The following is a 21939-nucleotide window of genomic DNA, read 5'->3' on the forward strand; positions in this document are numbered from 1 at the left end:
AGTTGGCAGTGATGCGATGCATTTACATCCAAGGTGAAGGAGCTCAAAGGTGTTGCTTTACACTGATTTACTTAAGCTGCTAATTGGATTTAGTACCATCTGTGACCACAGGGTGGCGTGTCAGCTCCCACGACCCAGACACTAATATCAGCAACATTTGAAGATGAAACATTTCGCAGTGCTATGATTTCATTTCAGAAATGGTTCACCTGTCTCCATCATCTGACATTGTTTCCTGTATCACATGGCAACAGTATTGGCCAACAAACACCTCACTATCCATAAGGTAAAGGATGTGCCCATTAAACCTAAACTCAATCTTATCCTGTGAAACCCTCAATAATAATATATTAATACAAATGTATTTTGTTGTTATGGCTGATTTTGTCTTACTTCATGAGTATGTATTCTCCTGTTTGGATTTATACATCAGCAAGATTAGAACTATATTATCTGAATTAATTTCGGCAACAGAAACATTTTTTTTTCTGTTTTCTATGAGGAATGTGAGCAGTGCTTGATGAAATCTTGAACTAATAAGAAAGATGTTATCATGCTTTATTTAATAATCGTATGTTTGTTTGTTTTTTTTATTGCTGTGCTGTTTAGTATAACATTGTTTCTATTTTCTCTGTCATGTGACGTTCTGAGAGTATATCATTTATAACTACGCACTATGTGCACTCAATGACCTTACCACGCTTTCGTTGATGATAAAAAAAATGCGTAATGAGTGGATTTTTTTACTCGTATTTATTTCAAGCATCTTAATTTAAGCGAAAGCATTAAAGAGAGAATTTACATGATGAACTCAAACCTGTTTAATTGTTGAAAACATTTCAAGTTATTGCATGATGTTCGGCCTGGGGAGGAGGCGGAGCTGTGGGTGACATTTCGTCTGACAAACTACGGCCTGCCCCCGTGCGTCTGACGTCATCGACGTCGAACGGGACTGTTTGTTCTGGATTTGGGGCGAGGAAGGTCCGCGAGCGCTGACAACCGACTGAAGAAGGTAAAAATAGCATTTTATGCCTCTGTGTAGATGACATTGGTTTATCAAACGAGAGCATACTACTCCGGGGATCTGGTAAAAGGTTTACAACTAACATCGGGGGCGTATTTCGCGCGCTGTCAGTGTGCGCTTCGGCAAGCGGAGCATGAGCTGTCTTCACAGGCCTTGCACCGGTCCGGGCACACGAGATAGATTAATTTTTTGCCTTTTCAGTTAGCGCGATTTGGTGTTACTGTGCATATTGTGGGTTGCATCTTTCTTCTGTCAATGGTTGTGTGAAGGTCGTTTTCGTGGCATTTGACACTCCGCGCTGTCAGGGTGCACGTTAGCTGCAGGTCGGTATCATGCTAGCCAGTTAGCTGCTAGGCTGTTTGTTTGTAGCCCCGTAGGCCGTATTCGTGACATAAGTTACGTCCTCTCGGTAACGTAGTTTACGCGCGATGGCGCAGGAGCTCATGTGAAGTGCGACGTACGTCATTTCGAGAATATCAATCCCGTCCAAGTTGTATTCTGAAAGGCCGTTTACGTGCGGAGCTGTCACTCGGTCTCTCTCAGTGGACATGGCGGTGGACTGACATGGAAGGTTAGCAAGGCAAAGGTGTAGACCAAAGTTGTTTTTCAATAAATTGCGTCTTGGTAGCCACTGTTGGTGATAAGTAACGTTAACATTATTCATGACACTCAGCGTCGTTAGCTTCTTCGCTTTCCTCAGATAACGTTACCAGTACTACGGAGAACCTAGCTGTGAGATACGAAATAACGTCAGTAGCAAAATGGCTGATAAATGTTGTAATAACAATTATTTTCGGTGTCAAATTATGTTTCTTCGTTTCAATGTCTAGACGTTTGGTCTTGTATTGTAGCTAGTTAGCTTACCCGCGAAATTGCCTTGCGCCTATGCTAACTGTATACAGATGAACGCAATTGCGTCCAGACAGGACGGACTGGATTTATAAGTAAAATCTCAGAACTTCTGACTAACTTTAAACTTCAAACATGAACCACAGTCTGCTGGTCAGTTAGAATTGATATTTATATATATTTGTGGTAAGGTAGTTTGACACCTCACTACAAAATTGTACATGGTGTATTAAGGCATTAGTTCAAACGTACAGTCCCCTTGACACACATGTACTAGATTATTCTGATATATGATTGTCTGGAAGTTTGTTGACAACAACAGTAAAGTTATCTGGTGTCACGTTGTTTGTTTTGGTTTCTGTCAGGAAAGAGACCTCAAACATGATGCTGTTGAAAAGCTTTTTCACACCTTGTTATATGGACCTGTAGTGAAAGATGGGTGTTTGTCTAATAATAGTTGCAGAGATTATATATACATATTTAACAAACAGTTTGGACAAGTTAATCAGTCTTTTGATATGAAGAGTTAGGTCTTTGGTAGAAGAAATTCCAAAATCATCAAAATACAATAATGTCATCTCATGAAAGACAAGCCCTTGTCTTTGTTTGAGCATTACAGATTGTCTCACACAGAAAGCCCTAAACCTTTGAGCACCATGAGATACACGATCAAATGGCATCCAGAAACTGTCAAAGGTTCAAGGTCGAGGTCCAGTACATTCATCCATAAAACCATGGGAGTTGCAGTACTCGCATCCTTTTGAGCAAGTTTGTCTTAAAGTCTCTTAAATCTACATTCCCGAAAGATAAACTATAGCAGCAAAACCTATATAATAGCAATAAACTATTTATATGCATGTGATGAAAGCTGTCACATAAGAATTATGAAAGAGTCACTGGAATAATGTTCTTCATACAAACAGCTCATTGACTCTCTAATTCCCTGGGGAATAAAGAAGAGCACATACCAATACATTCTAAATTAATGGACCATAATGTTTACACATGGTCCTTTTTGTCCTTAACTTGGAAGACACAGCTTAATCAAAAGACCCATTCATAAAGGTGATTGTGCCACAGGGGTGTAGAAACACCAGACAGGAAGTAAGGTGAAGTGTTGTGATAACTCTAAACGATTCCTAATTGACTGTTGGTGAATGGCTTTCAAATATTGCACAGCGGTAAGGAACAAAACCGGTGCAGCCTTAAAAGAAGTGGTTAGAAAACGAGGTGAATGATCACATTTCCAAATTGTCATGAAGGAATGCTAAACGTGTTTGTGTTACTTCTGTAGTATCAGTATACCATTGGTTCTTTGCCTGTATTATGGTGATCAGTTAAGACACAGTCTGGCTAAACTTGAGCCTGCAGCTGTGCTCTAATGTGACATGCTGACCAGGGCATCTGTCTTTGTCTCTCAGGTGTGACACTCAGCCCTCTATCTGTGTGTTGTGGTTTTCCTGCTTCCACAACGTGTCACTGACAAACCTCCGGCGTTACCTCAGGAAATCGCCGCCTCACCAACTGAGATATGATCACTCAATTGGATTAGACCACCGCTGCACAGCAACAAACATGTGAGTCTTCGGAAGATTATTTGTCTTTGTAATATTTAAATGTGTCAGAATTTGAGCCTCAGCTTTTACAGTAAATTTGTCATTGATTTGTAGAAAAAGTCATCGCTATCACCTTGTATCTGCTTGCACCATATTCGGCCAGAATAAGTGTTTGTGAGGACATCTGGATAGTGCATAGATAAACTGATAAGATTATCACGGTAAAGTAGTTTTTCCTTTTTAATAGTTTTGATTAAGCTGACGTACCAGATGATTTGTTACACACAACCATCCCAGAAGTTGTTCTTGGAAACTATTTGGAAAAGCGCAGGCAGCTCTAAAAAATACTTGGCAAGTGATTGGATGAACCATATTCCTGTCCCCGTCTACCAGGGTCTAACCTCAACCAGTGATTTAGTAGGAGAGTGAAACTCTTACCAAAGCCAGGCAGAAGAAGAACGAAAGCATCTTTTCCATTGAGAAAAGCCTTCGGTTTCGTTTTTACCCTCCAGTTTTGATGTTGCCGATGATATAGCAGGGTCCACACTGACCTCTTTATGAGCCGCCATTGTTATTATGAATCAGCAGTCGCTTCTTGATGTTGACCCCGTCAGCACCTAAACTATCTGCCAGTAATTCCTCATAGGACACTGATTGGTCCGAATGACTGTGGTTTGGCTACAAGCACAAAACTTGAGGCCTGGCAAGATGGATTCTTAGCTCACATGATCTCGCGAATCCACCTCCCTCGCAAGGCACAATATCTGGTTTTGAATTGAATATTTCCCAAGACTTTCTAATAATCCAGACACATTACCTAACCTTAACTGTAAATTGTTAAATTTGATTATAGCACTATTCAATAGATCAGCCTTTCTGCGGCATGATATAACTGGCAGGTTCTTGTGTAGATGAAGTGTTTCATCCAGCACAGTAATTGCATGTTAATGTGTGCATGATGATTGAAGGGCCTCCTTATTAAGTGCCATGGTATGGTATAGTAACACAAAAAGATTTTCACTGCAGTAACCCCAGCAGCCTCCACTTTACCTCCTGTCCAGTCCAGTGTAGAAAATTGACTGAAAATGTGCTGACTAGTAAAAACTGCTTTTTACTTTCATGCTTGTTATATTTTCAGCTATTTTCTAGCTGGTGTTTCAGCCAGTTCCAGTCAATACTTTTTACCCTGTCATACATCATTACAGTTTTTCATTATAAATGACAATATCTGAGTGTGCCATATGTTATGAATTATACCTCATACTGTTCAGCATCTTTGATCATTATTGAGCTGATTGAATCATTTTGTTGAGATGGTAGATTTTTAAAGCTTCATACTGTACCTTGTGTTGCACGGCTTAAGAAAATGCAAGTCAGGCCTTGTAGAAGTATAGAAATCTGTAATGTGTTTCATTTCAAGTTCCACTTCTACGTGATGAGGCAAAGATGCTGCAGGCAAACAGTCTTATGATCAAAGAGCTGTGAGTCAATACTTTTTCTAAGAGTTTGGTATCTAACAGGTTGTAATTGGTCAGGAATGCACACATTTGTTTGTGCATGTAAACGGAGACATTGTGCCCTCAGGACATGATTATTGATTTTTAAGGCAAACTACAAGGGGGAAGAATGTTGGCTACATTTAGAGAAATTCGATTGCTGTCAGAGTAGCTTCAGCGTCTCACATACTGATGCCATAAAAGCTGAAGTTTTAGGACACTGTGGACTGCCAGTGAGATAGACAGGTGATTGAGACAGAGAGGGAAAGGGCTTGATATTGACTCGATGTGATCGTGGGTTGATTTCAGATTTGAGGTGTGATAGCAATGGTGACTGTGTTTTTGGGTTGGACAGTTTGAATAATATCTCTGGGACTGGTGATTGAGTCCAACAGCAGTTGCTTTTTTTGGCTGATTAATTTACTGGTTTGCCTCCGAAGAAGGAGTGAGAGAGCCGCTGTTCAGTGGCAGACTCTGTTCAGGAAGCCCAGCAGCACAAAGAGGCCAGCAGCAGCAGCAGCAGAGAGAGGTAGCTTCTAGAGCCAGAATATTTTCACATCTAACTCTGTGAATTAAGGGTTCATTTTTCAGCCAAACAGAGCTGATGATCATTGTAACAGTGAAAAGACTAAAAAAGATGGTTTTGGTCAGGGTTTTATTGTTTTGGGGTTTTTTTTAATGCCGAGTTTGAAGTGTGTTTTACAATCAGTTGATAAGGCACTTAAGATAGTCTAAGTTGGCTTCACTAACAAGCACGAGTGGTAACAGCAGTGGCAGCGGTGATGATGCTGTTGTCGATTGTCCTTCCAGAGAGTCCAGTGAGGAGTGTAATGGCCTGAGGGGGGTCCCACCGGTCCCACCTGCCCCTGCCAGGTCCAATCTACGTAAACTGTCTGCTCAACCACTGCACCCCACTGCCGCGATGGGAGACGGACTGGAGGCAGGCAGCAGCCAGAACCCTCCCTCTGCCCCACAGCCCCTCCTCTTCAACCCTCCACCCCCTGAAGTATGGAACCCCACCAAACCCAAACGACAGACCAACCAGCTACAGGTATGTCCATTTCTGTTCATGAGTCTGTACATGTAAACTCTGTCCGGTGTTTGAGCTTAAGTTTGATACTGTTTTTTGTGTGATTTTGCTCTTTTGCAGTACCTGCTTAAAGAAGTGTTGAAGTCATTATGGAAACACAACTTTGCATGGCCCTTCCAAGCTCCTGTAGATGCCATCAAACTCAATTTGCCTGTGAGTCATGTGTTTCTGTTGGTTTGCATGCCAGTAATCAAAGTATACATAGTCCACAACACACTGATAGCATCAAAATAGGTGCCAGGTTAATTAGATGTTGATAGATTCTCCAGACTCTAGTTGGCAGATTGTGACACTGGACTTCTCTCCCATGAAAATACTGCTTCTTCTGTGGTCCCGTAGTGGTCACAGTCAAACAGGAGAAACTTGTTCAGGTTGGAAAATACCTGGAACCGCAGTAGCTACAGTTCCTAATACGTCTCTGTGGTTTATTGTTTGTTTGGATCCTCATTACAACAGCTACTCTTCTGGGGATCCGTTGTCATTGCTGCAGAGTTTAGCTTTTCACAGGAAGAAAGTGAAAGTGAAATAACAAGCAGAAGACTCCAAATTCACTGTATATGCTCTATATTAAGCTTCATATGCTTTGTGCTTCTGTTGAACAGTTTGGCTTGTGGTATTTTATACTTGTGTTGTCACAAAACCTATAAAAAGACAACAACAAACACAAGATTTTAGCAATCATTGCTCAAATACAGTAGTAATTAGTGTATTTGTTTTCATCCGTGGTTTTAGTGCACTAGTAAGTATTTACGGCAGAAGGACAATATGACCCAATTCATTATTGGTTTTGATCTTTTTATGGATAGCAAAGAAAATATAGAATATCACCAGGTGTAAATTTGTCAGGCTGCGGTGCCTCTAATGTGTGCTACAGATATCAAATGACACAGTTCATATGAATAATGTATTTCAGGCCGATGAAAGAGGGTGAGAGTTAAGCATATGCTGTGTCCTTGTTGTCTCACGTTCTTTACTTTAGTTCGGACACGATACTAATCCAACACTCTGCACCTGCTCTCCTTCTCTCTTAAGGACTACTATAAGATCATCAAGACCCCGATGGACATGGGCACTATAAAGAAACGTCTTGAGAACAACTACTACTGGAATGCCCAGGAGTGTATCCAAGACTTCAACACAATGTTCACAAACTGCTACATCTACAACAAGGTCAGCCTCCTCCCACTTAAGTTCTAGCTACGTGTGACTTTCCTGAAGTTCAGGGGATAAAGCAAGACATTATCCTACTGAAGGAAAGAGCTGATGTCTTCTAAACATGCGCATGTGTTTCTGTGTTTAGCCTGGGGATGATATTGTCCTAATGGCAGAGGCCTTGGAGAAGCACTTCCTTCAGAAGATCACAGAGATGCCGCAGGAGGAGACAGAGATCGTTGTGGTTTCCAAGAGACGCAGAGGGGGGAGACGAGAGCCAGGTAGGAGTTTCAGATTTAATATGGGCTGAAAAATGTCAGTGTGATACTGTTTTTGTTGCCCTGGGAGCCTCCCTTTCAGTAGCGAAGGTGGTATGGCATTCTGACAGAGGTTGTAATGGTGTTTGTGTGTATTGGTATACTTTGAGGAGTTGCAGTGACAAGTAAATAAGACTAACCTAACCAGTCAAGCTACAACTACACCTAGCACCAAAGATTTATTGTTAAATCAGGTCTTGTTTACTTAATGCTCGTGGGCCTGTCATGTCCTGTACCGTTGTTCAATGTTTCATAATCTGTCAGTTTTTAAGTAGGTCTGGCTTTGGTGTTTTTATCCATGACTTTGTCTTTGTGATCTTCCTGTGTTTATGTTCGATCTTCCAGGCCTGATCACCAAATCTGATTCAGGCCAAGACTCGTCGTCCCCCTCCACCACCCCACACACTCGAGGCTTCTCATCCCCTTCAACCACCCCACAGACCCGTGCTGTACCCGCCCCTCAAGGCCCTTCCACCCTGTCTCTGGCCCAGCCTCAGCCCCAGCCCCAGCCCCAGCTCCAGCCCCAGCCCCAGCCCCAGCCCCAGCCCCCACGCGTGCCTCCTACACCCACCTCCCACGCACCCCATCTAGGACCTCCATTTCCCCTCTCAACACCTGACGTCCTGGCCCAGGGCATGACCTCTGTTCCCCCTTCAGCCCCGACGCACCCAGGCCTCCATCCTGCCCCGATGCTGCAGAGCTCCCCTGCCCTCATCAAGGTGAGGAGAAGCAGCCTTCTTATTAATCACAAGCTGATTTTTTTTTTGGGTCATTTTTGTAACCTCTGATCTCTGATGCTCCAACAGCAAAGGAAGAGCCAGAAGAGGAAAGCAGACACCACCACACCCACAGCCAACGACCAGCTCAGTGAATCATCTCCTGTCTCTGCTGAGGCTCGGCCACGTCGAGAGAGCATTCGCCCGTCTAAGCAACCCAAAAAAGATGCGTTTCAGCCAGACTCTCAGCATCACCTGGGAGGCGGTTTGGAGATTGGAGGCACGGTTACACAGAAGCGGCAGGATCAGTTGCGTTTCTGCGCACGCCTTGCTAGAGAGATGCTGTCTAAGAAACATGTAGCATATGCCTGGCCCTTCTACAAGCCCGTTGATGTAAAAGCCCTTGGCCTCCACGACTACCACGACATCATCAAGCACCCCATGGATCTCAGCACCATCAAGGTGATTTTATTAGGAATGATGATTGTAACAGACCTTGTGTTGCTGCTAGTACAATATCTGGTTTGTGGTATATTACATTTTAGTTATTTGCTTTTCTCCACAAAATCCATATTTTCATTTAATGAAAGAACTACACATACAAGAATGTGCCCTAAAATGCAGCAAAGAAAATCTATTGTATGAAAGAGTCTGAACATTTGTTTGTTTATTTGGATTTCTTTTAGTTCAAGGCTACTCTCCATCTTAAAATAAATCATTCTGTGTCATTCTGTCCTTGGTACCTGTCAGCTTTTGATAGTTTAATAGACACAGTTTTGTTGGTATAAAGAACGTATTCAGGTTGAAATACCCTCCCTTACTTCAGCAACACAGCATTTTTTTAAACTCAAAAAAATGAAGAAGTAAGTTTTAATGTGAAGAATTTGGATAGGTTTGATTATGGCGGTGCATTTTTTTTGTCTCCTTTAGAAAAAGATGGACAACAGACAGTACAGAGACGCTCAAGAATTTGCAGCAGACGTTCGGTTGATGTTCTCAAACTGTTACAAGTACAACCCCCCAGACCATGATGTGGTTGCCATGGCGCGCAAATTACAGGTAATCAACACATCGCACATGTCAAGCAATCCACAATGAACATTGTATACATTACATGACCAGCACCACATTAGTCTGAGAGTCTAGAAAACTGCACAAATGACCTTCAGGCCCATCAGAGTGAGAAGTTCCAAGTTAGCAAAACAAAAAAAACAAAAACAAAGGATTACCACACAGTATGGAAAGGGATGGAGTTTGATTTGAGTAATTTCCAGGTCTTATCGGCTCCAGATAGGAGTGAAAACGAGGTATAGGCCCACATCCACATGGAAGGAGTAGCCTGTAGGTTCATTAGTAAATGTAAGGTGATTCATTCTCAGACTTAGACAAGGGGCAGGATTAGGCATCTCAACAGCATTTATTTGGCAGAAAACCCAAAGTATAGCATGCTAAATGTACTGCGTACAGCACTTTTCTGGTCTTACTTACCACTCAAAGCGCTTTACAGCACAAGGCAGCATTCACCCATTCACACACACAGTGATAAACTGGTGGCAGAGGCCACCATGCAAGGTGCCTCCCGCCCATCAAGAGCGATAACCATTCACGCGCACACTCAAACACAGATGGCACAGCTATCTTGGGATTCAGTATCTTACCCAAGGACACTTCGACATGTTGACTACAGGCGCCAGGAATCAAACCACTGACCTTCTGCATTCCATAAGTGTGACAGTCAGTGCACAAAAGGACAAATACATTTACATATGGTTGGAACAGACACATGTACCGACACAGTTTCTCTCGATGGTGCCTCATTATTGAGTATGCTAACGGTGCTCCAGTTTTATTTATTATAGTTTTATTTAAATACCATTTACATTAATTTGGCCATCAAGCTACACACAACAAGCCAAAATATGTTAACATGTTTTTATTACATGCATTATTTTATTGTTACATTTATTAAAAAAAAATAGTAGTCTCATTTACATACAGTTTCAGTAAATGTGATTCGCAGTACAGGATGTACTTATACTGAAACATGGCAAACGTGTTCATGTAGATACAAAAAAAAACACTTGGTTCTGTCTTCAGAAAGAATTCTAAATGTTATTGCAGTCATTGCTCTTTGGCACTGTTTGAGTTCACGGTTTCTTCTGTCCTCACAGGACGTGTTTGAGATGCGTTTTGCCAAAATGCCCGATGAGCTAGAGGAGCCCGTCCCTGTTCCCACCCCATCGTCGGCCCTCCACCCTGCCCCCTCCACTCGACAAGCCCCGCCTCCTTCTGCTGTCTCGGAAGATGATAGCTCCAGTTCCTCCGAATCGGAGTCGTCCAGAGGAGACTCAGAACAAGAAAGGCAACAGCGATTGGCTGAGTTACAGGAACAGGTTAGAGGATGGAAAATGAAGGGGGAGGGAGGCTTATGAGACACGACAGGTGGGTGGGCCACGCAGAACAGCTTTACCAAACGTGGGTGAATGCTGAAACACGGAGAGACAAATTTGCAGGCTGCTGTCTTTTCTTCTCTTAAGACCACAACTGTGTGTGTTTTTGTCCTCCAGCTTAAAGCTGTCCATGAACAGCTGGCAGCACTCTCCCAGCCGCAGGCCAGCAAGCCCAAGAAGAAAGAGAGGGAGAAGAAGGAGAAGAAGAAAGAAAAGCACAAGAAGAAGACGGGAGCAGAGGAACCTGTGGAGACCCCTCCCTCTGTGGTGCTTCAGACTTCTAAGAAAAACAAGAGCAGCAAGGAGCTAATGATTGCGAAGAAGGACAGGAAGAAGCCCGGGTAGGTGTTACAGCAGTAATAAGATAAGTGATGCTATTGGAAGCTTCAAGCTGGGGCTAATCTAATCATTTGTCAATCACAGTAAGAAAGAAGGAGTTAAAAATAGCCGCCCAGCTGTGCCGCCTCAGCCTGGACCAACCCCTCTCGTCCCCTCGGCCTCTCTTGAAGCAGAGGATGACTTGGGTATGTATGTGAGACATGCAGTCTGTTGAGCATGATTTTCTGTTTGAAAGCATCTTATCAACCAGCTGTTATGCTTTCCTCCCCAGATGTGTTCGGGGCCATGTCCACTGACAGGTGCAAGCCGATGTCGTACGAGGAGAAGCGCCAGCTGAGCCTGGACATCAACAAGCTGCCTGGTGACAAACTGGGCCGTGTCGTGCACATAATCCAAACACGTGAGCCTTCGCTGAAGAACTCCAACCCAGACGAGATCGAGATCGACTTCGAGACTCTGAAGCCCTCCACGCTGAGAGAGCTGGAGAAATACGTCTCCAGCTGCCTCAAGAAGAAGAAAAAGCCGTCAGGTAGGCTGTTTGTATGTGCGCGCCACACTTCTTTTGAAGGATCGTCAAGCGACTTTTGTGTTTCCAACAGTTCTCACCTGAGTCACAACACTTGTTCTGCCAGTCATAATTAAATTCTGTGTAACCGTTGATCAGTGAATCATCGCACTTTGTAAAGACTGGTTATTCCTGTCTTGCAGCTTCTTCAACACAGGAATAAAAATTGATAGTTTCAGTTTTGGTTTTATTCATTTGCTGGCAAGAACAGTTGATTAAACTGAACAGTTTGACTACGTTATATTTTTTTTAGCAGCCATATTGCTATATACATTGTGATGTGAATTGAAAAATATCAAAGGAAAAGTTCCACATTTTGCAAAATATGCTTGTTTGCTTTCTGGTAGAGCATTAGATGAGAGGATTTAATCTACTGTCATGTCTGTCTATTATATGTAAGGCTAAAGCCAGCAGCTGGTTAGCTTAGCACAGAGATGTGGAACAGGGAGAAACAGCTAGCCTGGTTCTGTCCATATGCAAGCTAACCAGCTCTTGGTTATATAACTCTCCACCAGAGAACAAGCAAAGCATCTTTCTCAAAGTGTGTTTCCTTTGGTGTAAGCAAAGGGTGGAGCCAGGGTAGAGCGTGCAGGAGGACAATTCGCCTGTACTTAATGACTGACTTATGACTCCTTGCAACGTCATCAACATGCCCACTCACTCACTGTGTTGCAGCATAGCAGCGTATGCTCTGTGAATGTGAGTGTGAATACATCCAGGCTAAGGTATGGCTCCCACGGTGGAGACTGTATAGCCAAATTGGACAAATTTCTACCATTGCACTGTACTGTATATACCATCATATGACACAACCCTACATCCATGTATCACAGCCATAATAACAAGTCATCAGGTGTGTTGGAAAGAAATGTCCCGTGTTTACACATCTGTCAGCTTCTCATGGTTGTTGGTGTGTTTTGTTTCAGCAGAGAAGCCTCTTGAATCAACAAATGTCATGAAGATAAAGACAGGATCCTCATCTTCAGACAGCAGCGACTCCTCTGATAGTGAAGACTCTGAGAATGGTAACATGCTCACGCAGCAGTTGTCAGTTTATCATACTGTGAGAAGCATTAGCTGTAATTCTTCATCATATCAGCTTTCTTCGTATTTCATCACATCTTCCTTATACTATTTGTGCTCCAGGGCTGGTTCCCAAGCAGCAGAAGAAGACCTCCTCTAACAAAGACACCAAGAGATCGCACCAGTCCCTCAGTAGCGCCGTCGGCCCAGTCGCTCCTCAGCCTCCGATTCAGCCTCAAGTGGTCCAGTCCAAACCACCGTTTGTCCCGCCTCCCCCTGTCCACGTGTCTGTCCCCTCTCTGGACTCGTCCCAGCTGCTGAGCTCTGGATTTGATCCTCTGGCTCAATTCATGAACCCTCACCTGACACAGTCGAACTCAGAGCCCAATCCAACCATTACTGCTGTCGGTACCACCATCGTGTCTGGCCTCCTCAACGCAAACACACCCACTGGCCAGACAGCTACTGAGACGCACCCTTTCCTAAACCAACATCCCATCATACCTTCACCAGGTATGTACAGTTTAGTTGCACAACTTGCAAAGCTGAGGTTAATTTTAGCATGAATGTGACATATTCATGCATTTTAAGGACTGTGTGTAATCATTATTTTCATTATTAATCATTATCAAATGTTAGAAAATCATCTTCAGAAAGCAGTCTAGGATTTTCAACAGTTAAAAGGAGCAAATCCTCAGATCCAAGAGGAGGCAAATGAATCACTGAAATTATTGTGATCCTCAGAACTGTTGGTCGATTGCTTAACTTTCTGTTGATCGATTACTCGATTTATTGTTCTAGCTCAAATTGATATGATTGATTTGATGTATGAACATTTCATCCATGCATTCATTTTCTGGCTTTTGTTCTCAGACAGTGGCTCTGCTCTTGACCACATCGTGCTTAAAAACAGGATGAAATTCAAAAAGCAGATTTTTTGTTAAAGAGGAAAAATGTGTAACTCTATAACTTGGTTTTGTTCTGTTCTTTTCCCATCCCTCTCTTCTTTTGTTTGCAGCGATTCACAATGCTCTTCCCCAGCAACCGTCAAGACCCAGCAACCGAGCTGCCCCACTTCCTCCAAAAATCCCACAGCCTCCCCCGTCCTCGCTGCCCTCCCTGCCTCCATCCTCGTCACCCCAGCTTCAGCCCTCGCTTCCCCTCACTCTCCCCCAGCCTGTCCCCCGCCCCCGCGTCCCTTCACCCCCGTCGCATGGCATCTTGGGTACCCTCTCAGCGCAGCCTCCCCAAGCGCTGCTGGAGGATGACGAAGAGCCCACGCCCACCAGTTCTGAAATCCCGCCCCTCAGTCAAGTTCACACCTTCTTGCAGTCGCTCCAGGCTCGACCCACCACGCAGACGCAGCCACTGCACGCGCACACACATTCGCCTGCGCCGGTGTCTTCTCAGCTGGTGCCGTCGATGCACACGCAGGGTGTGACCACACCCACCCCTCCCCTGACGCAGAGACACAGCTCAGGCCACGCTCACATGCGGCAGCCGTTCCCACACACGCACACGTCAGCGTCACAGCAGCAGAAGGGGGTGGCCCTGCAGCAGAAGGTACAACAGATGCAACAGCATCAACAACAGCCATCACCGCGCAGCAAGGCAGAGCCTTTCTCAACAGGTAAGATATTGATATGCTTTAGGCAGTGGTTCCATAGACTGTAGAAAACATGGACGTTCTCTCTGTGACGTCACCCACTGGTTTCTGACGAGCCATTGTGGAGCTCAGTGTGGTGACTCTGGCCTCGGCCATCTTGGCAGTGCCTGATTCCACCAAGATGATGCAAAAATGGGCAAAGTGTGGGTGGAGCTGAGGTCGCCAAATGAAGCCTGGTTTCTGAACCCTAGCGGTGAGCTCTTACCCATGCAGCCATGCCCACAATTACGCAGAACTTTAAGCCTTAATATAATTTAAATTAGTGAGTTGTATAAAAATTCACCCCTCTACAGTTACCACGAACGCGGAAATTAGCTACTGTTTTAGTACCAGGCTGTAAACGTTTATTTCTGCTGTAAAGTTAGGCATTTTAATACGGGGATTCTTATTCATATTCAATATCAGGATTGACTCGCGTATGGAGCCAGCCTCCAGTGTCTATTCAAGAAACTGCAGTTTTTGCATTGGCCTCATTTTTAACCCCTAGTGGTTGCTGCTTTGTTCCCAAACTGAGGTCCCAGACCCCCAAGATATTTTTCTGTTATACAAATGTGTATTTTTTTCTTACTTTTGTTGAAGTAAAAGCAGAAATACATCTTATTCATAAATCAGTCTTAAAAACCAACATACATTATAAGCATTGCAACAGCAAATAAAACTCATTTGGCCCTATTTCTTCTTAAATTTTTTTGTTGATAAACTCAATAATGATAATGGGAACAGGGTGATTAAACCACTGCTGTGATAAAAAGAGTAAATGAAAGATCAGTCAGACCAGTACTTTAAATACAGCGATGTTTTTCCTCTCTAAGTCTGACTGCAACTTGCAAGACGAGGGTCTTGTGGTCAATGGATTCAGCTGAAGAGGCTACACTTCTTAGCAGATGACACTCCTCATATAGTCAAGTTTAGTATTTTCAGTATTTCCTCTTCTGTGTTTCTAGGTTGCCTGCGTGAGAGCCCCTCTCCCCTGATGATGCACTCTCCTCAAATGCCTCAGTTCCATACAATGGGACAGCAGTCACCCCCACAGACCAAGAAACATGTGAGTGATCCAGCTATGCTTTATGCTGTGTGTGTGTATGCGACAGCAAAACAAGCCAGTTAAAGGTTGGAGATACACAAATGTTAAAAGGGAAAGTTATCCGTTTTAATTCTGAAAACATCATTTGACCAAAGTGTTGTCTGCCCGTAGGAGCAGAGGTCCAACCTAGTGGGGGTCAAAGAAGAGAAGCCTTCCCAGTCGCCGGTTCTGCCCCCCTCACCCTTCAGCCCTGCCATGCGTCAAGACTCACACAAACCCGACAGCAAACACAGTGAGCACAAGAGTTTTTATCTTTGCAGTATCTGCTTGTGTTAAGTTGTAAAAATGAAAGTTGTGGTCAAAGCTGAGCAAGGTGTCAGGATGTGACAGAGTCTTAAACAGCACAGTCTCTGTTCCTCTTCTGTTAATTATAGACATGATATGTGTATGAAAGCGGCCTGTACTCACGGGCCTGACACTTCAGGTGCATGTGTGTAGTTAATCTCCATTATGTCTCCCGCAGGATTAGATCTGAAGTCAGTGGATGGTTCGCGCCCCAGTTCCCGCCTCCCAGACTCCCCTGCACCACCCTGCCCCCAGCAAGACAACAAAATCAAGCAAGAGCCCAAAACTCCGATTGCTCCCAAGAAGACACAGGTGTGTATGAGTGTGACAAGATAATGCCATCAACCACGTTACAGCTGCACCACCCCTCCTGGTTGGGCTGCTCTCTCTCCATCCATTTCATCTACCCCCTTCTTTTCCTCGTCCTCTCCCAGGACGTGAAGTTAAAGAACATGGGGTCTTGGGCCAGCCTGGCGCAGAGGTCCCAGTCCACGCCGGCCTCCTCCGTGCGCTCCTCCAGCGACAGCTTCGAACAGTTCAGACGGGCTGCCAGGGAGAAGGAGGAGAGGGAGAGACAGCTGAAAGCACAGGCTGAGCAGGCCAGGAGAGAGCAAGAAAAGCTACGGTAGGTGGGAGGAGAATGGAGAAGTGTGAAACGGGGAAGGGAGAAGTCAACAGTTATGATGTTAGACAGAGACACAGAGAGACTCTCTTTCTTAAAAGACAAAGGATCATACCAGTGTTTTTAACATCATTATTTAAGCCTTTCATCTCTTTCCTCAAAGGAGTACCACCATTACTTCTTTGTTTTTTTCCTCCAAATATGTTTCCCGACACTCCAAGCCATTGATTTCATTCACGTCAGCACAGAATGAAGCTCACCTCGAAGACTTGAATGTTACCTGTCGTTGTCAGCTTTCATTGAATTCTTTGAAAATGATGATTGGTCACTCTGACACCTGAATCTTGAACCAGGTGCAAGAAACTGGTTAATTTATATAATCCTTGTTCATAACGTCAGGGTCTTCTCATTGTTTGTTCTGGTTGGTTTGCTGGTTGCTCGTCTAAATTAGGATCAGCATATGAACACAGTATGCAAGTCAACTTTCACTGAAATCACACTTTCGTCTGCAGCTTTCAACTCAGGTTTTCAGGTTTCAAATCAACTGACTTTTAGCAGTTTTAAAAGAAAAAATGAACTGTGGTATACTATTGAAAAATGGGAAAACATCTGAGATATGTGGCACATGTAATTTGTTGTAAATTAGTTGATATTCAGTTTCATCTACTCTGTATTACTGTGTCGTGGGGCTTTTTCATTGGCGCTTATGGACGTGCCGATGTTGTGCTGAGTCACATCTGAGACAGACCGTCTCTAGAGTTGAGTAAAAGCACGCTCGACCGCCTCCAAGCGGGTTGCAGTGACGTCAGATGGGCTTCGTTATCATTTAGGGACGATTCAGCATCATGTTTGAATAGCCTTTGTCATTATTTCCACACATGCTTCATCAGTTTCAAATGTGCTGCCTCTGTTTTTCAAGCAGTGAGCAGCAGATGCCAAGCAAAATCCTAACAGCCTGAAAACCCATAATAAGTAGCTGCCTACCAACATCCGTTGCACAGTGCAATAGTAAATATTGCTAAAAGGCTGCTTTTGAACGTCATCGCTTCAAGACAAGAAAAACACCTTCAAGCAGGTTTTTCTGCTGTAGAGATGCAGATCCCTGCTGCTCTGGGCTGACATGCCAAGATAAACCAACTGAAGCCACGTCAGCACGTGTACGTAAAACAACTGCAAATGTGTCATGTGATAGCTGACTCACCCCCAAGCAGGTGGAGTCCATTTATATCAAGTCAGGCTGTATGCAAGGCCCATATATTATCATTTGGGTTTATCACAGACATGTCAGTGTCAGCACACAATATCTGTCTGTCAACACAAATATCTGGAAGACGAGTTAAAAACAGTGTTTTTATTCTAAAGATGTTGAAATAATAGCAGTCTAATAGAGCTGCTGTTGGTTGGGTTTCATTATGTTTCATTGCCATCAACCTGGAGTTAACAGACCTTCAGCAGCCAGCCATCTTCTTCGTCTCTCTTTTTGCAGCCGTGATGACGAGGACACCATCGAGCAGGCTCGGCGAGCGCAAGAAGATGCCCGCCGTCGCCAGGAGCAGCAGTCGCCGCTCGCTCCGACACCCCCGGCTTCCACCCCGCCCACTCACTCCCCACAGGCCCCACCCACACAGCAACCAGCCCCGCCCCCGCCCTCCTCGGCTGCACAGAACACTCCCGACCAGCAGAGGGAGATGGCACGCCGCCGCGAGCAGGAGCGGCGCAGGAGAGAGGCGGTACGCACACGTTTAAGAAAAAAAAAAAACAAGAAACTTTCTTTTCTGTTTTTCTTCGGTGCTTCACGCTGTTCTCTTGTCCTCTGCAGATGGCTGACACCATTGATATCAACTTCCAGAGCGACCTGATGGCCATCTTTGAAGAGAACCTGTTCTGAGAGGGAGAAAGCAGATGATGGGAGTGAGAGAAGGACCTATAGACACACATACATACATTTACAGACATTTACATAGAAAACACAATGCTCTGATACACATGGTCGCTGCTCACACACTCGAACACCCACACACAGACACACACACACACACACACACACACAGACTTAGTAACTGTCCCTTTCTCTCAGTAGTTGAAACAGCTGGCTTGTGTCATGTGAATGAGAGGGGGGGAAGTGAAAATGAAATGAGCAACCCTCTTTTCCTCCAACCTCAGATACGTTTTGGTGTCTGGCTTGGTGTTTACGGTTGTCGGTTCGGAGTCTCCGAGGACAGAAAACGGACATCGTAATGATCAGATAGTCGGCTCCCTCGAGGAAAACGAGAAAGGCGGATTGAAAAGGAGGGATGGAACTTTTACTTTTAAAAACTAGTGGTGAAAAGGAGGATTTAATTTAAGAAAACTGAGTGAAAAACTTATTGTCTAATGTCTTGAGAGGAGAGAAGGAGGTTTAAAAGCAACGGGTGAACAAATTACAAACGTACAGATCACTTTGTTTTTGTTTTTTTCCCTCTCTTCTGATCTCGTCTTTTTTATTTTTTATTTTATTTTATTTTTTTTCGTTTCATTTTTTATTTTCAGATGGATTTTAACTGGGAGGGCGGGGGCTGGTGTGGTCTAGTTTGCCAGGTTGAGCGGTCATCTGAGAGTCGGTTGTTTTCTCAGGACGCAGTGGGAACGCAACACCCCGGCCGCATTCACACACTTTTCTAAGACGTCCTTCCTCCCTTCACTTCCTTCTAATTCTCTCTCTTCGGTCACTAATTGGAGAGGTGGAGGCTTCGGGTGGCGCTCGCCCTGCGTGCACGTTGAACATCGGAGAGCGATGAGGAAGGAACGATGGCATTTTAAAAGTTTCAGAGTGTGTCCTTTGCCTTAGCGCTCTGGCCTGTAAACTAACAATCATACCCTACAAATTATACATATTATATATATAAATAGATACATGAATATATATTATATACGACGAAAAGTCAACGAAAAAGAACATGAGAGGAATTTGGATTTCGGGGAGCAAAGCTCGTCTCTGTTCATCTCTGAGCTCTGGTTTTGATTTTGTAGAATTTACTGTAAAGAAGAAAAAAACTTTTTTATGATTCTATTGAGAGGATTGTTTCGTCTGTCTTATTCTCTCTCATACCTTTTCTGTTTGTTTTTTGTTTTTTTTGTTTTTTTTGTTTTTTTGTCGACTCTATGCCAAAACCAATCTATTGAGTGCTGAAAGTTCATTCACATTTTTTACATGTAAAATGCATCTTCTTTTCACTTTATATTAAAGGCTATGTTTTTATTGCTATTTAATTTTCCTTTATCCCCTTTAAAATCCGAAATTATGCAGCTGTTTGCTCTGTAATAGTTTGAAGAAGCGGTTCCAAAATCACTGTACGCGCCCATCATTCTGTAGCTGGTGAATATCTGCACTTAACTCTTTGATTATTTGCGTCTTCTACCTTCTTCTTTTTTTTTTTAGTTCCTTTCATCATGTACATGTTTTTAGTCTTTCTTAGCCATCTCGTCCACCACTCACTTCCTCGCAGCTTCTGCAGTCTGCACTATAGGTTTTTGTTTGTCATCTTTAGGTCTTTCAGTTTTTATTTTGAAAATGTTCTCATCGTCCATGGTAGCTGTTTTGGGATGTCGTGTGCCATCGTGTTTTTCTGGAAGCGGGAGGTTTTCCTGGTTTTCTTAGGTTGGCCCTTCTGTTCTTCCATTCTTTAATCACATTATGTTTCATTTCATTTCTTTTCCCTTTTCATATTTGATTGTTTTGAGTTCATTTTGTTTTCTTTTCCCTTTGCTCTTTTTCTCTGATTTATTTTACCCAGAACAACCTGTTGGTATGTTGGTGAGTGAGGCATTGAAGTCAATAGATTCATCTTGTTCAGACTATGGAGTACAACATCTTTTTTTAAGAAAAGTATTAAAATAATATTTAAAAAAAAACTTAAAAACAAGTTTTCTAATTTTTTTTTGTCCTTTGCACTGTGACTTATTCTCTCACACACACACACACACACACACACACACACTTCCTGTAGTTTTAATGGTGAGCCCTTCTGCTATTATCCAGTTTCTGCCACAGGGCGGCGCTGTAGAGACAAAGGCAGTCAGGCACAGCTTGAGCTCTCTAATGTACCCTCTGTGGTCAAAAGTATGTGCGCATGTATGACACCCCTGCCCACACACTTCAGCTGAAAACTGAAGCTGGTTTTCATGGTTTGGACTCCAGCACACAGTATTGTCTTCGACAGGAATGTTTGTTCAGCTTTGTTTGTTGCTGCCGTGTTTCAAGTTTTCTTTGTGTCACACTGAAAAAAACAAAAACACGAGTGTGTCACAGGAATAAAATAAATAGGAGCCCTTACATCAGCCCTTATCAAGTGTTATTAAAATGGTGAAGGAAAGAGGAAAATTAAAGTCTGATGTTAGTGGATTAATATTACTGCTGCATTAATGTGTGTGTTGCATTTTACTGCTGTAGATGTTTAAGATTGAGCTCATTTTAATGACTTAATATACTGTTGGCTCTTTTAATCAACAATGCATACAGCAATGCATCACATTCGATGAGATCATTCTATGTTTGTAGCGCCGCTGTCCTCCTAAAAACTGAGCTCAGAAAAACAGCCTGTTTTCAGCTTTGTGACAAAGCATTTTCCAGCGAACCCATGATGCTTTTTAAAGAGTTTATTTAGTTTGAGAAGTGGGCGACTTTTCTAAACCTATAAAGGAACACTTAATCCCTCAGTTTATCAGAAAAAATCGAATTCAGAGATACGTTATTGGGGAGATACGTGGTTTTTAGTGGACAGGAAGGGAATGAATATTGTAACTGAAACTGTCAAATAAACGTAGTGGATTTGAAAAGTGCAGTATTTGTACTGGAGGTGTAGTGAAATAGTATCGTACTTGAATAAATGTACTTCGTTACATTCCACACTGCAGTGAAGGTAAATATGTTCTTTCTTTCATTAGCCTGACCTCCGTTTGAGCCGGTGCACATTTTCATGATCATGTAAATCTCAGTTCTGCTCCAATGTGTGATCACGGCAGGAAATAAACAAACAGGCAGGAAATGAAAGCCAGTCAAAAGTAAAGGGGACACAAGTTTCATGAGACTCAAAGGTTTTTAAAGGACTGTGCAGGATGCGCTCTTACAACGGAGCAGCAGAGGATGTTGTGGTCGAGACCAGTTCGAACCAGCCGCAGGTTGATAGAATCAGCAGGCGCATTCAAAATATTGTCACATGCATGATTTTATCAGATCCAAAGCAAGTTCAGACACCGCGGCTCTGAATTGTCGCACATCACCTCATCCCTCAAGTATCACACATCTGTAGCACACACTGCTAATAACACTGTACACACTGTTATTTAAACTGTGCCTGTGCCTGCTGTGGCCTTGGCGGTCTGATAATGTGTCCAGCACACTGATAACCCTGCTGTTGTGATGATCAGCTCTGTTCTTTATCTTATTGAGCAAGCAGAGAGCTCTCCCCGTCCATCGCCTTTGACTTTCAAATGAGTTCCTCTGTGGCTTTTGCTTGGCATACGACCTATTAAAAATCCAGGGCGTGACAGAAACCTGCCGCATTTCCAAAACCCACACTCGGAGGCGAGGTCAGCGGAGCTAAATGTGGGACGACTGCCAAGCAGGACCCGGAATTTATCAGGTGAGGGTGAGAAACGGCCAACATAAAGATAAGGCATGCTGGTGATACGCTGCACTCTTCTTTCTCCAGATAAGAATGGCAGAT

The 21939-nt window shown here is 43.5% G+C and overlaps 1 protein-coding gene across 4 annotated transcripts; it reads left to right on the forward strand.

The window, feature by feature from the left end:
* Window positions 1-932: 932 nt before the first annotated feature.
* On the forward strand, window positions 933-20565 carry LOC143319401 (bromodomain-containing protein 4-like). 4 transcript variants are annotated; one of them, XM_076728364.1, is made up of 22 exons: window positions 933-1012; window positions 3295-3450; window positions 5736-5976; window positions 6076-6168; window positions 7048-7185; window positions 7316-7448; window positions 7830-8203; window positions 8291-8662; window positions 9131-9259; window positions 10372-10593; window positions 10768-10991; window positions 11074-11174; window positions 11261-11518; window positions 12481-12579; window positions 12701-13090; window positions 13596-14207; window positions 15188-15288; window positions 15445-15559; window positions 15791-15924; window positions 16047-16237; window positions 17721-17964; window positions 18054-20565. In XM_076728364.1, exons 3-22 carry the CDS (start codon window positions 5848-5850, stop codon window positions 18120-18122), a joined length of 4128 nt encoding a protein of 1375 aa, XP_076584479.1. In that variant the 5' UTR covers window positions 933-1012; window positions 3295-3450; window positions 5736-5847; the 3' UTR covers window positions 18123-20565. The 4 variants fall into 4 exon arrangements, with proteins under 4 accessions (XP_076584479.1, XP_076584476.1, XP_076584478.1 ...); XM_076728361.1 differs by having other exon boundaries at window positions 15439-15559; window positions 18054-20564; XM_076728363.1 differs by having other exon boundaries at window positions 12484-12579; window positions 15439-15559; window positions 18054-20564.
* The last annotated feature ends 1374 nt before the right edge of the window (window positions 20566-21939 follow it).

Source organism: Chaetodon auriga, chromosome 4 (assembly GCF_051107435.1).
Source record: "Chaetodon auriga isolate fChaAug3 chromosome 4, fChaAug3.hap1, whole genome shotgun sequence".
Classification (NCBI taxonomy): Eukaryota; Metazoa; Chordata; class Actinopteri; order Chaetodontiformes; family Chaetodontidae; genus Chaetodon; species Chaetodon auriga.

Excerpts from the sequence above, each read along its gene's own strand:
- LOC143319401 (XM_076728361.1), top strand. The coding sequence starts at position 5,848 with ATGGGAGACGGACTGGAGGCAGGCAGCAGCCAGAACCCTCCCTCTGCC. Across the intron at positions 12,580-12,700 it reads TAGTGAAGACTCTGAGAATG|GGCTGGTTCCCAAGCAGCAG; the intron begins GTAACATGCTCA and ends TTTGTGCTCCAG. Across the intron at positions 17,965-18,053 it reads AGCGGCGCAGGAGAGAGGCG|ATGGCTGACACCATTGATAT; the intron begins GTACGCACACGT and ends TGTCCTCTGCAG.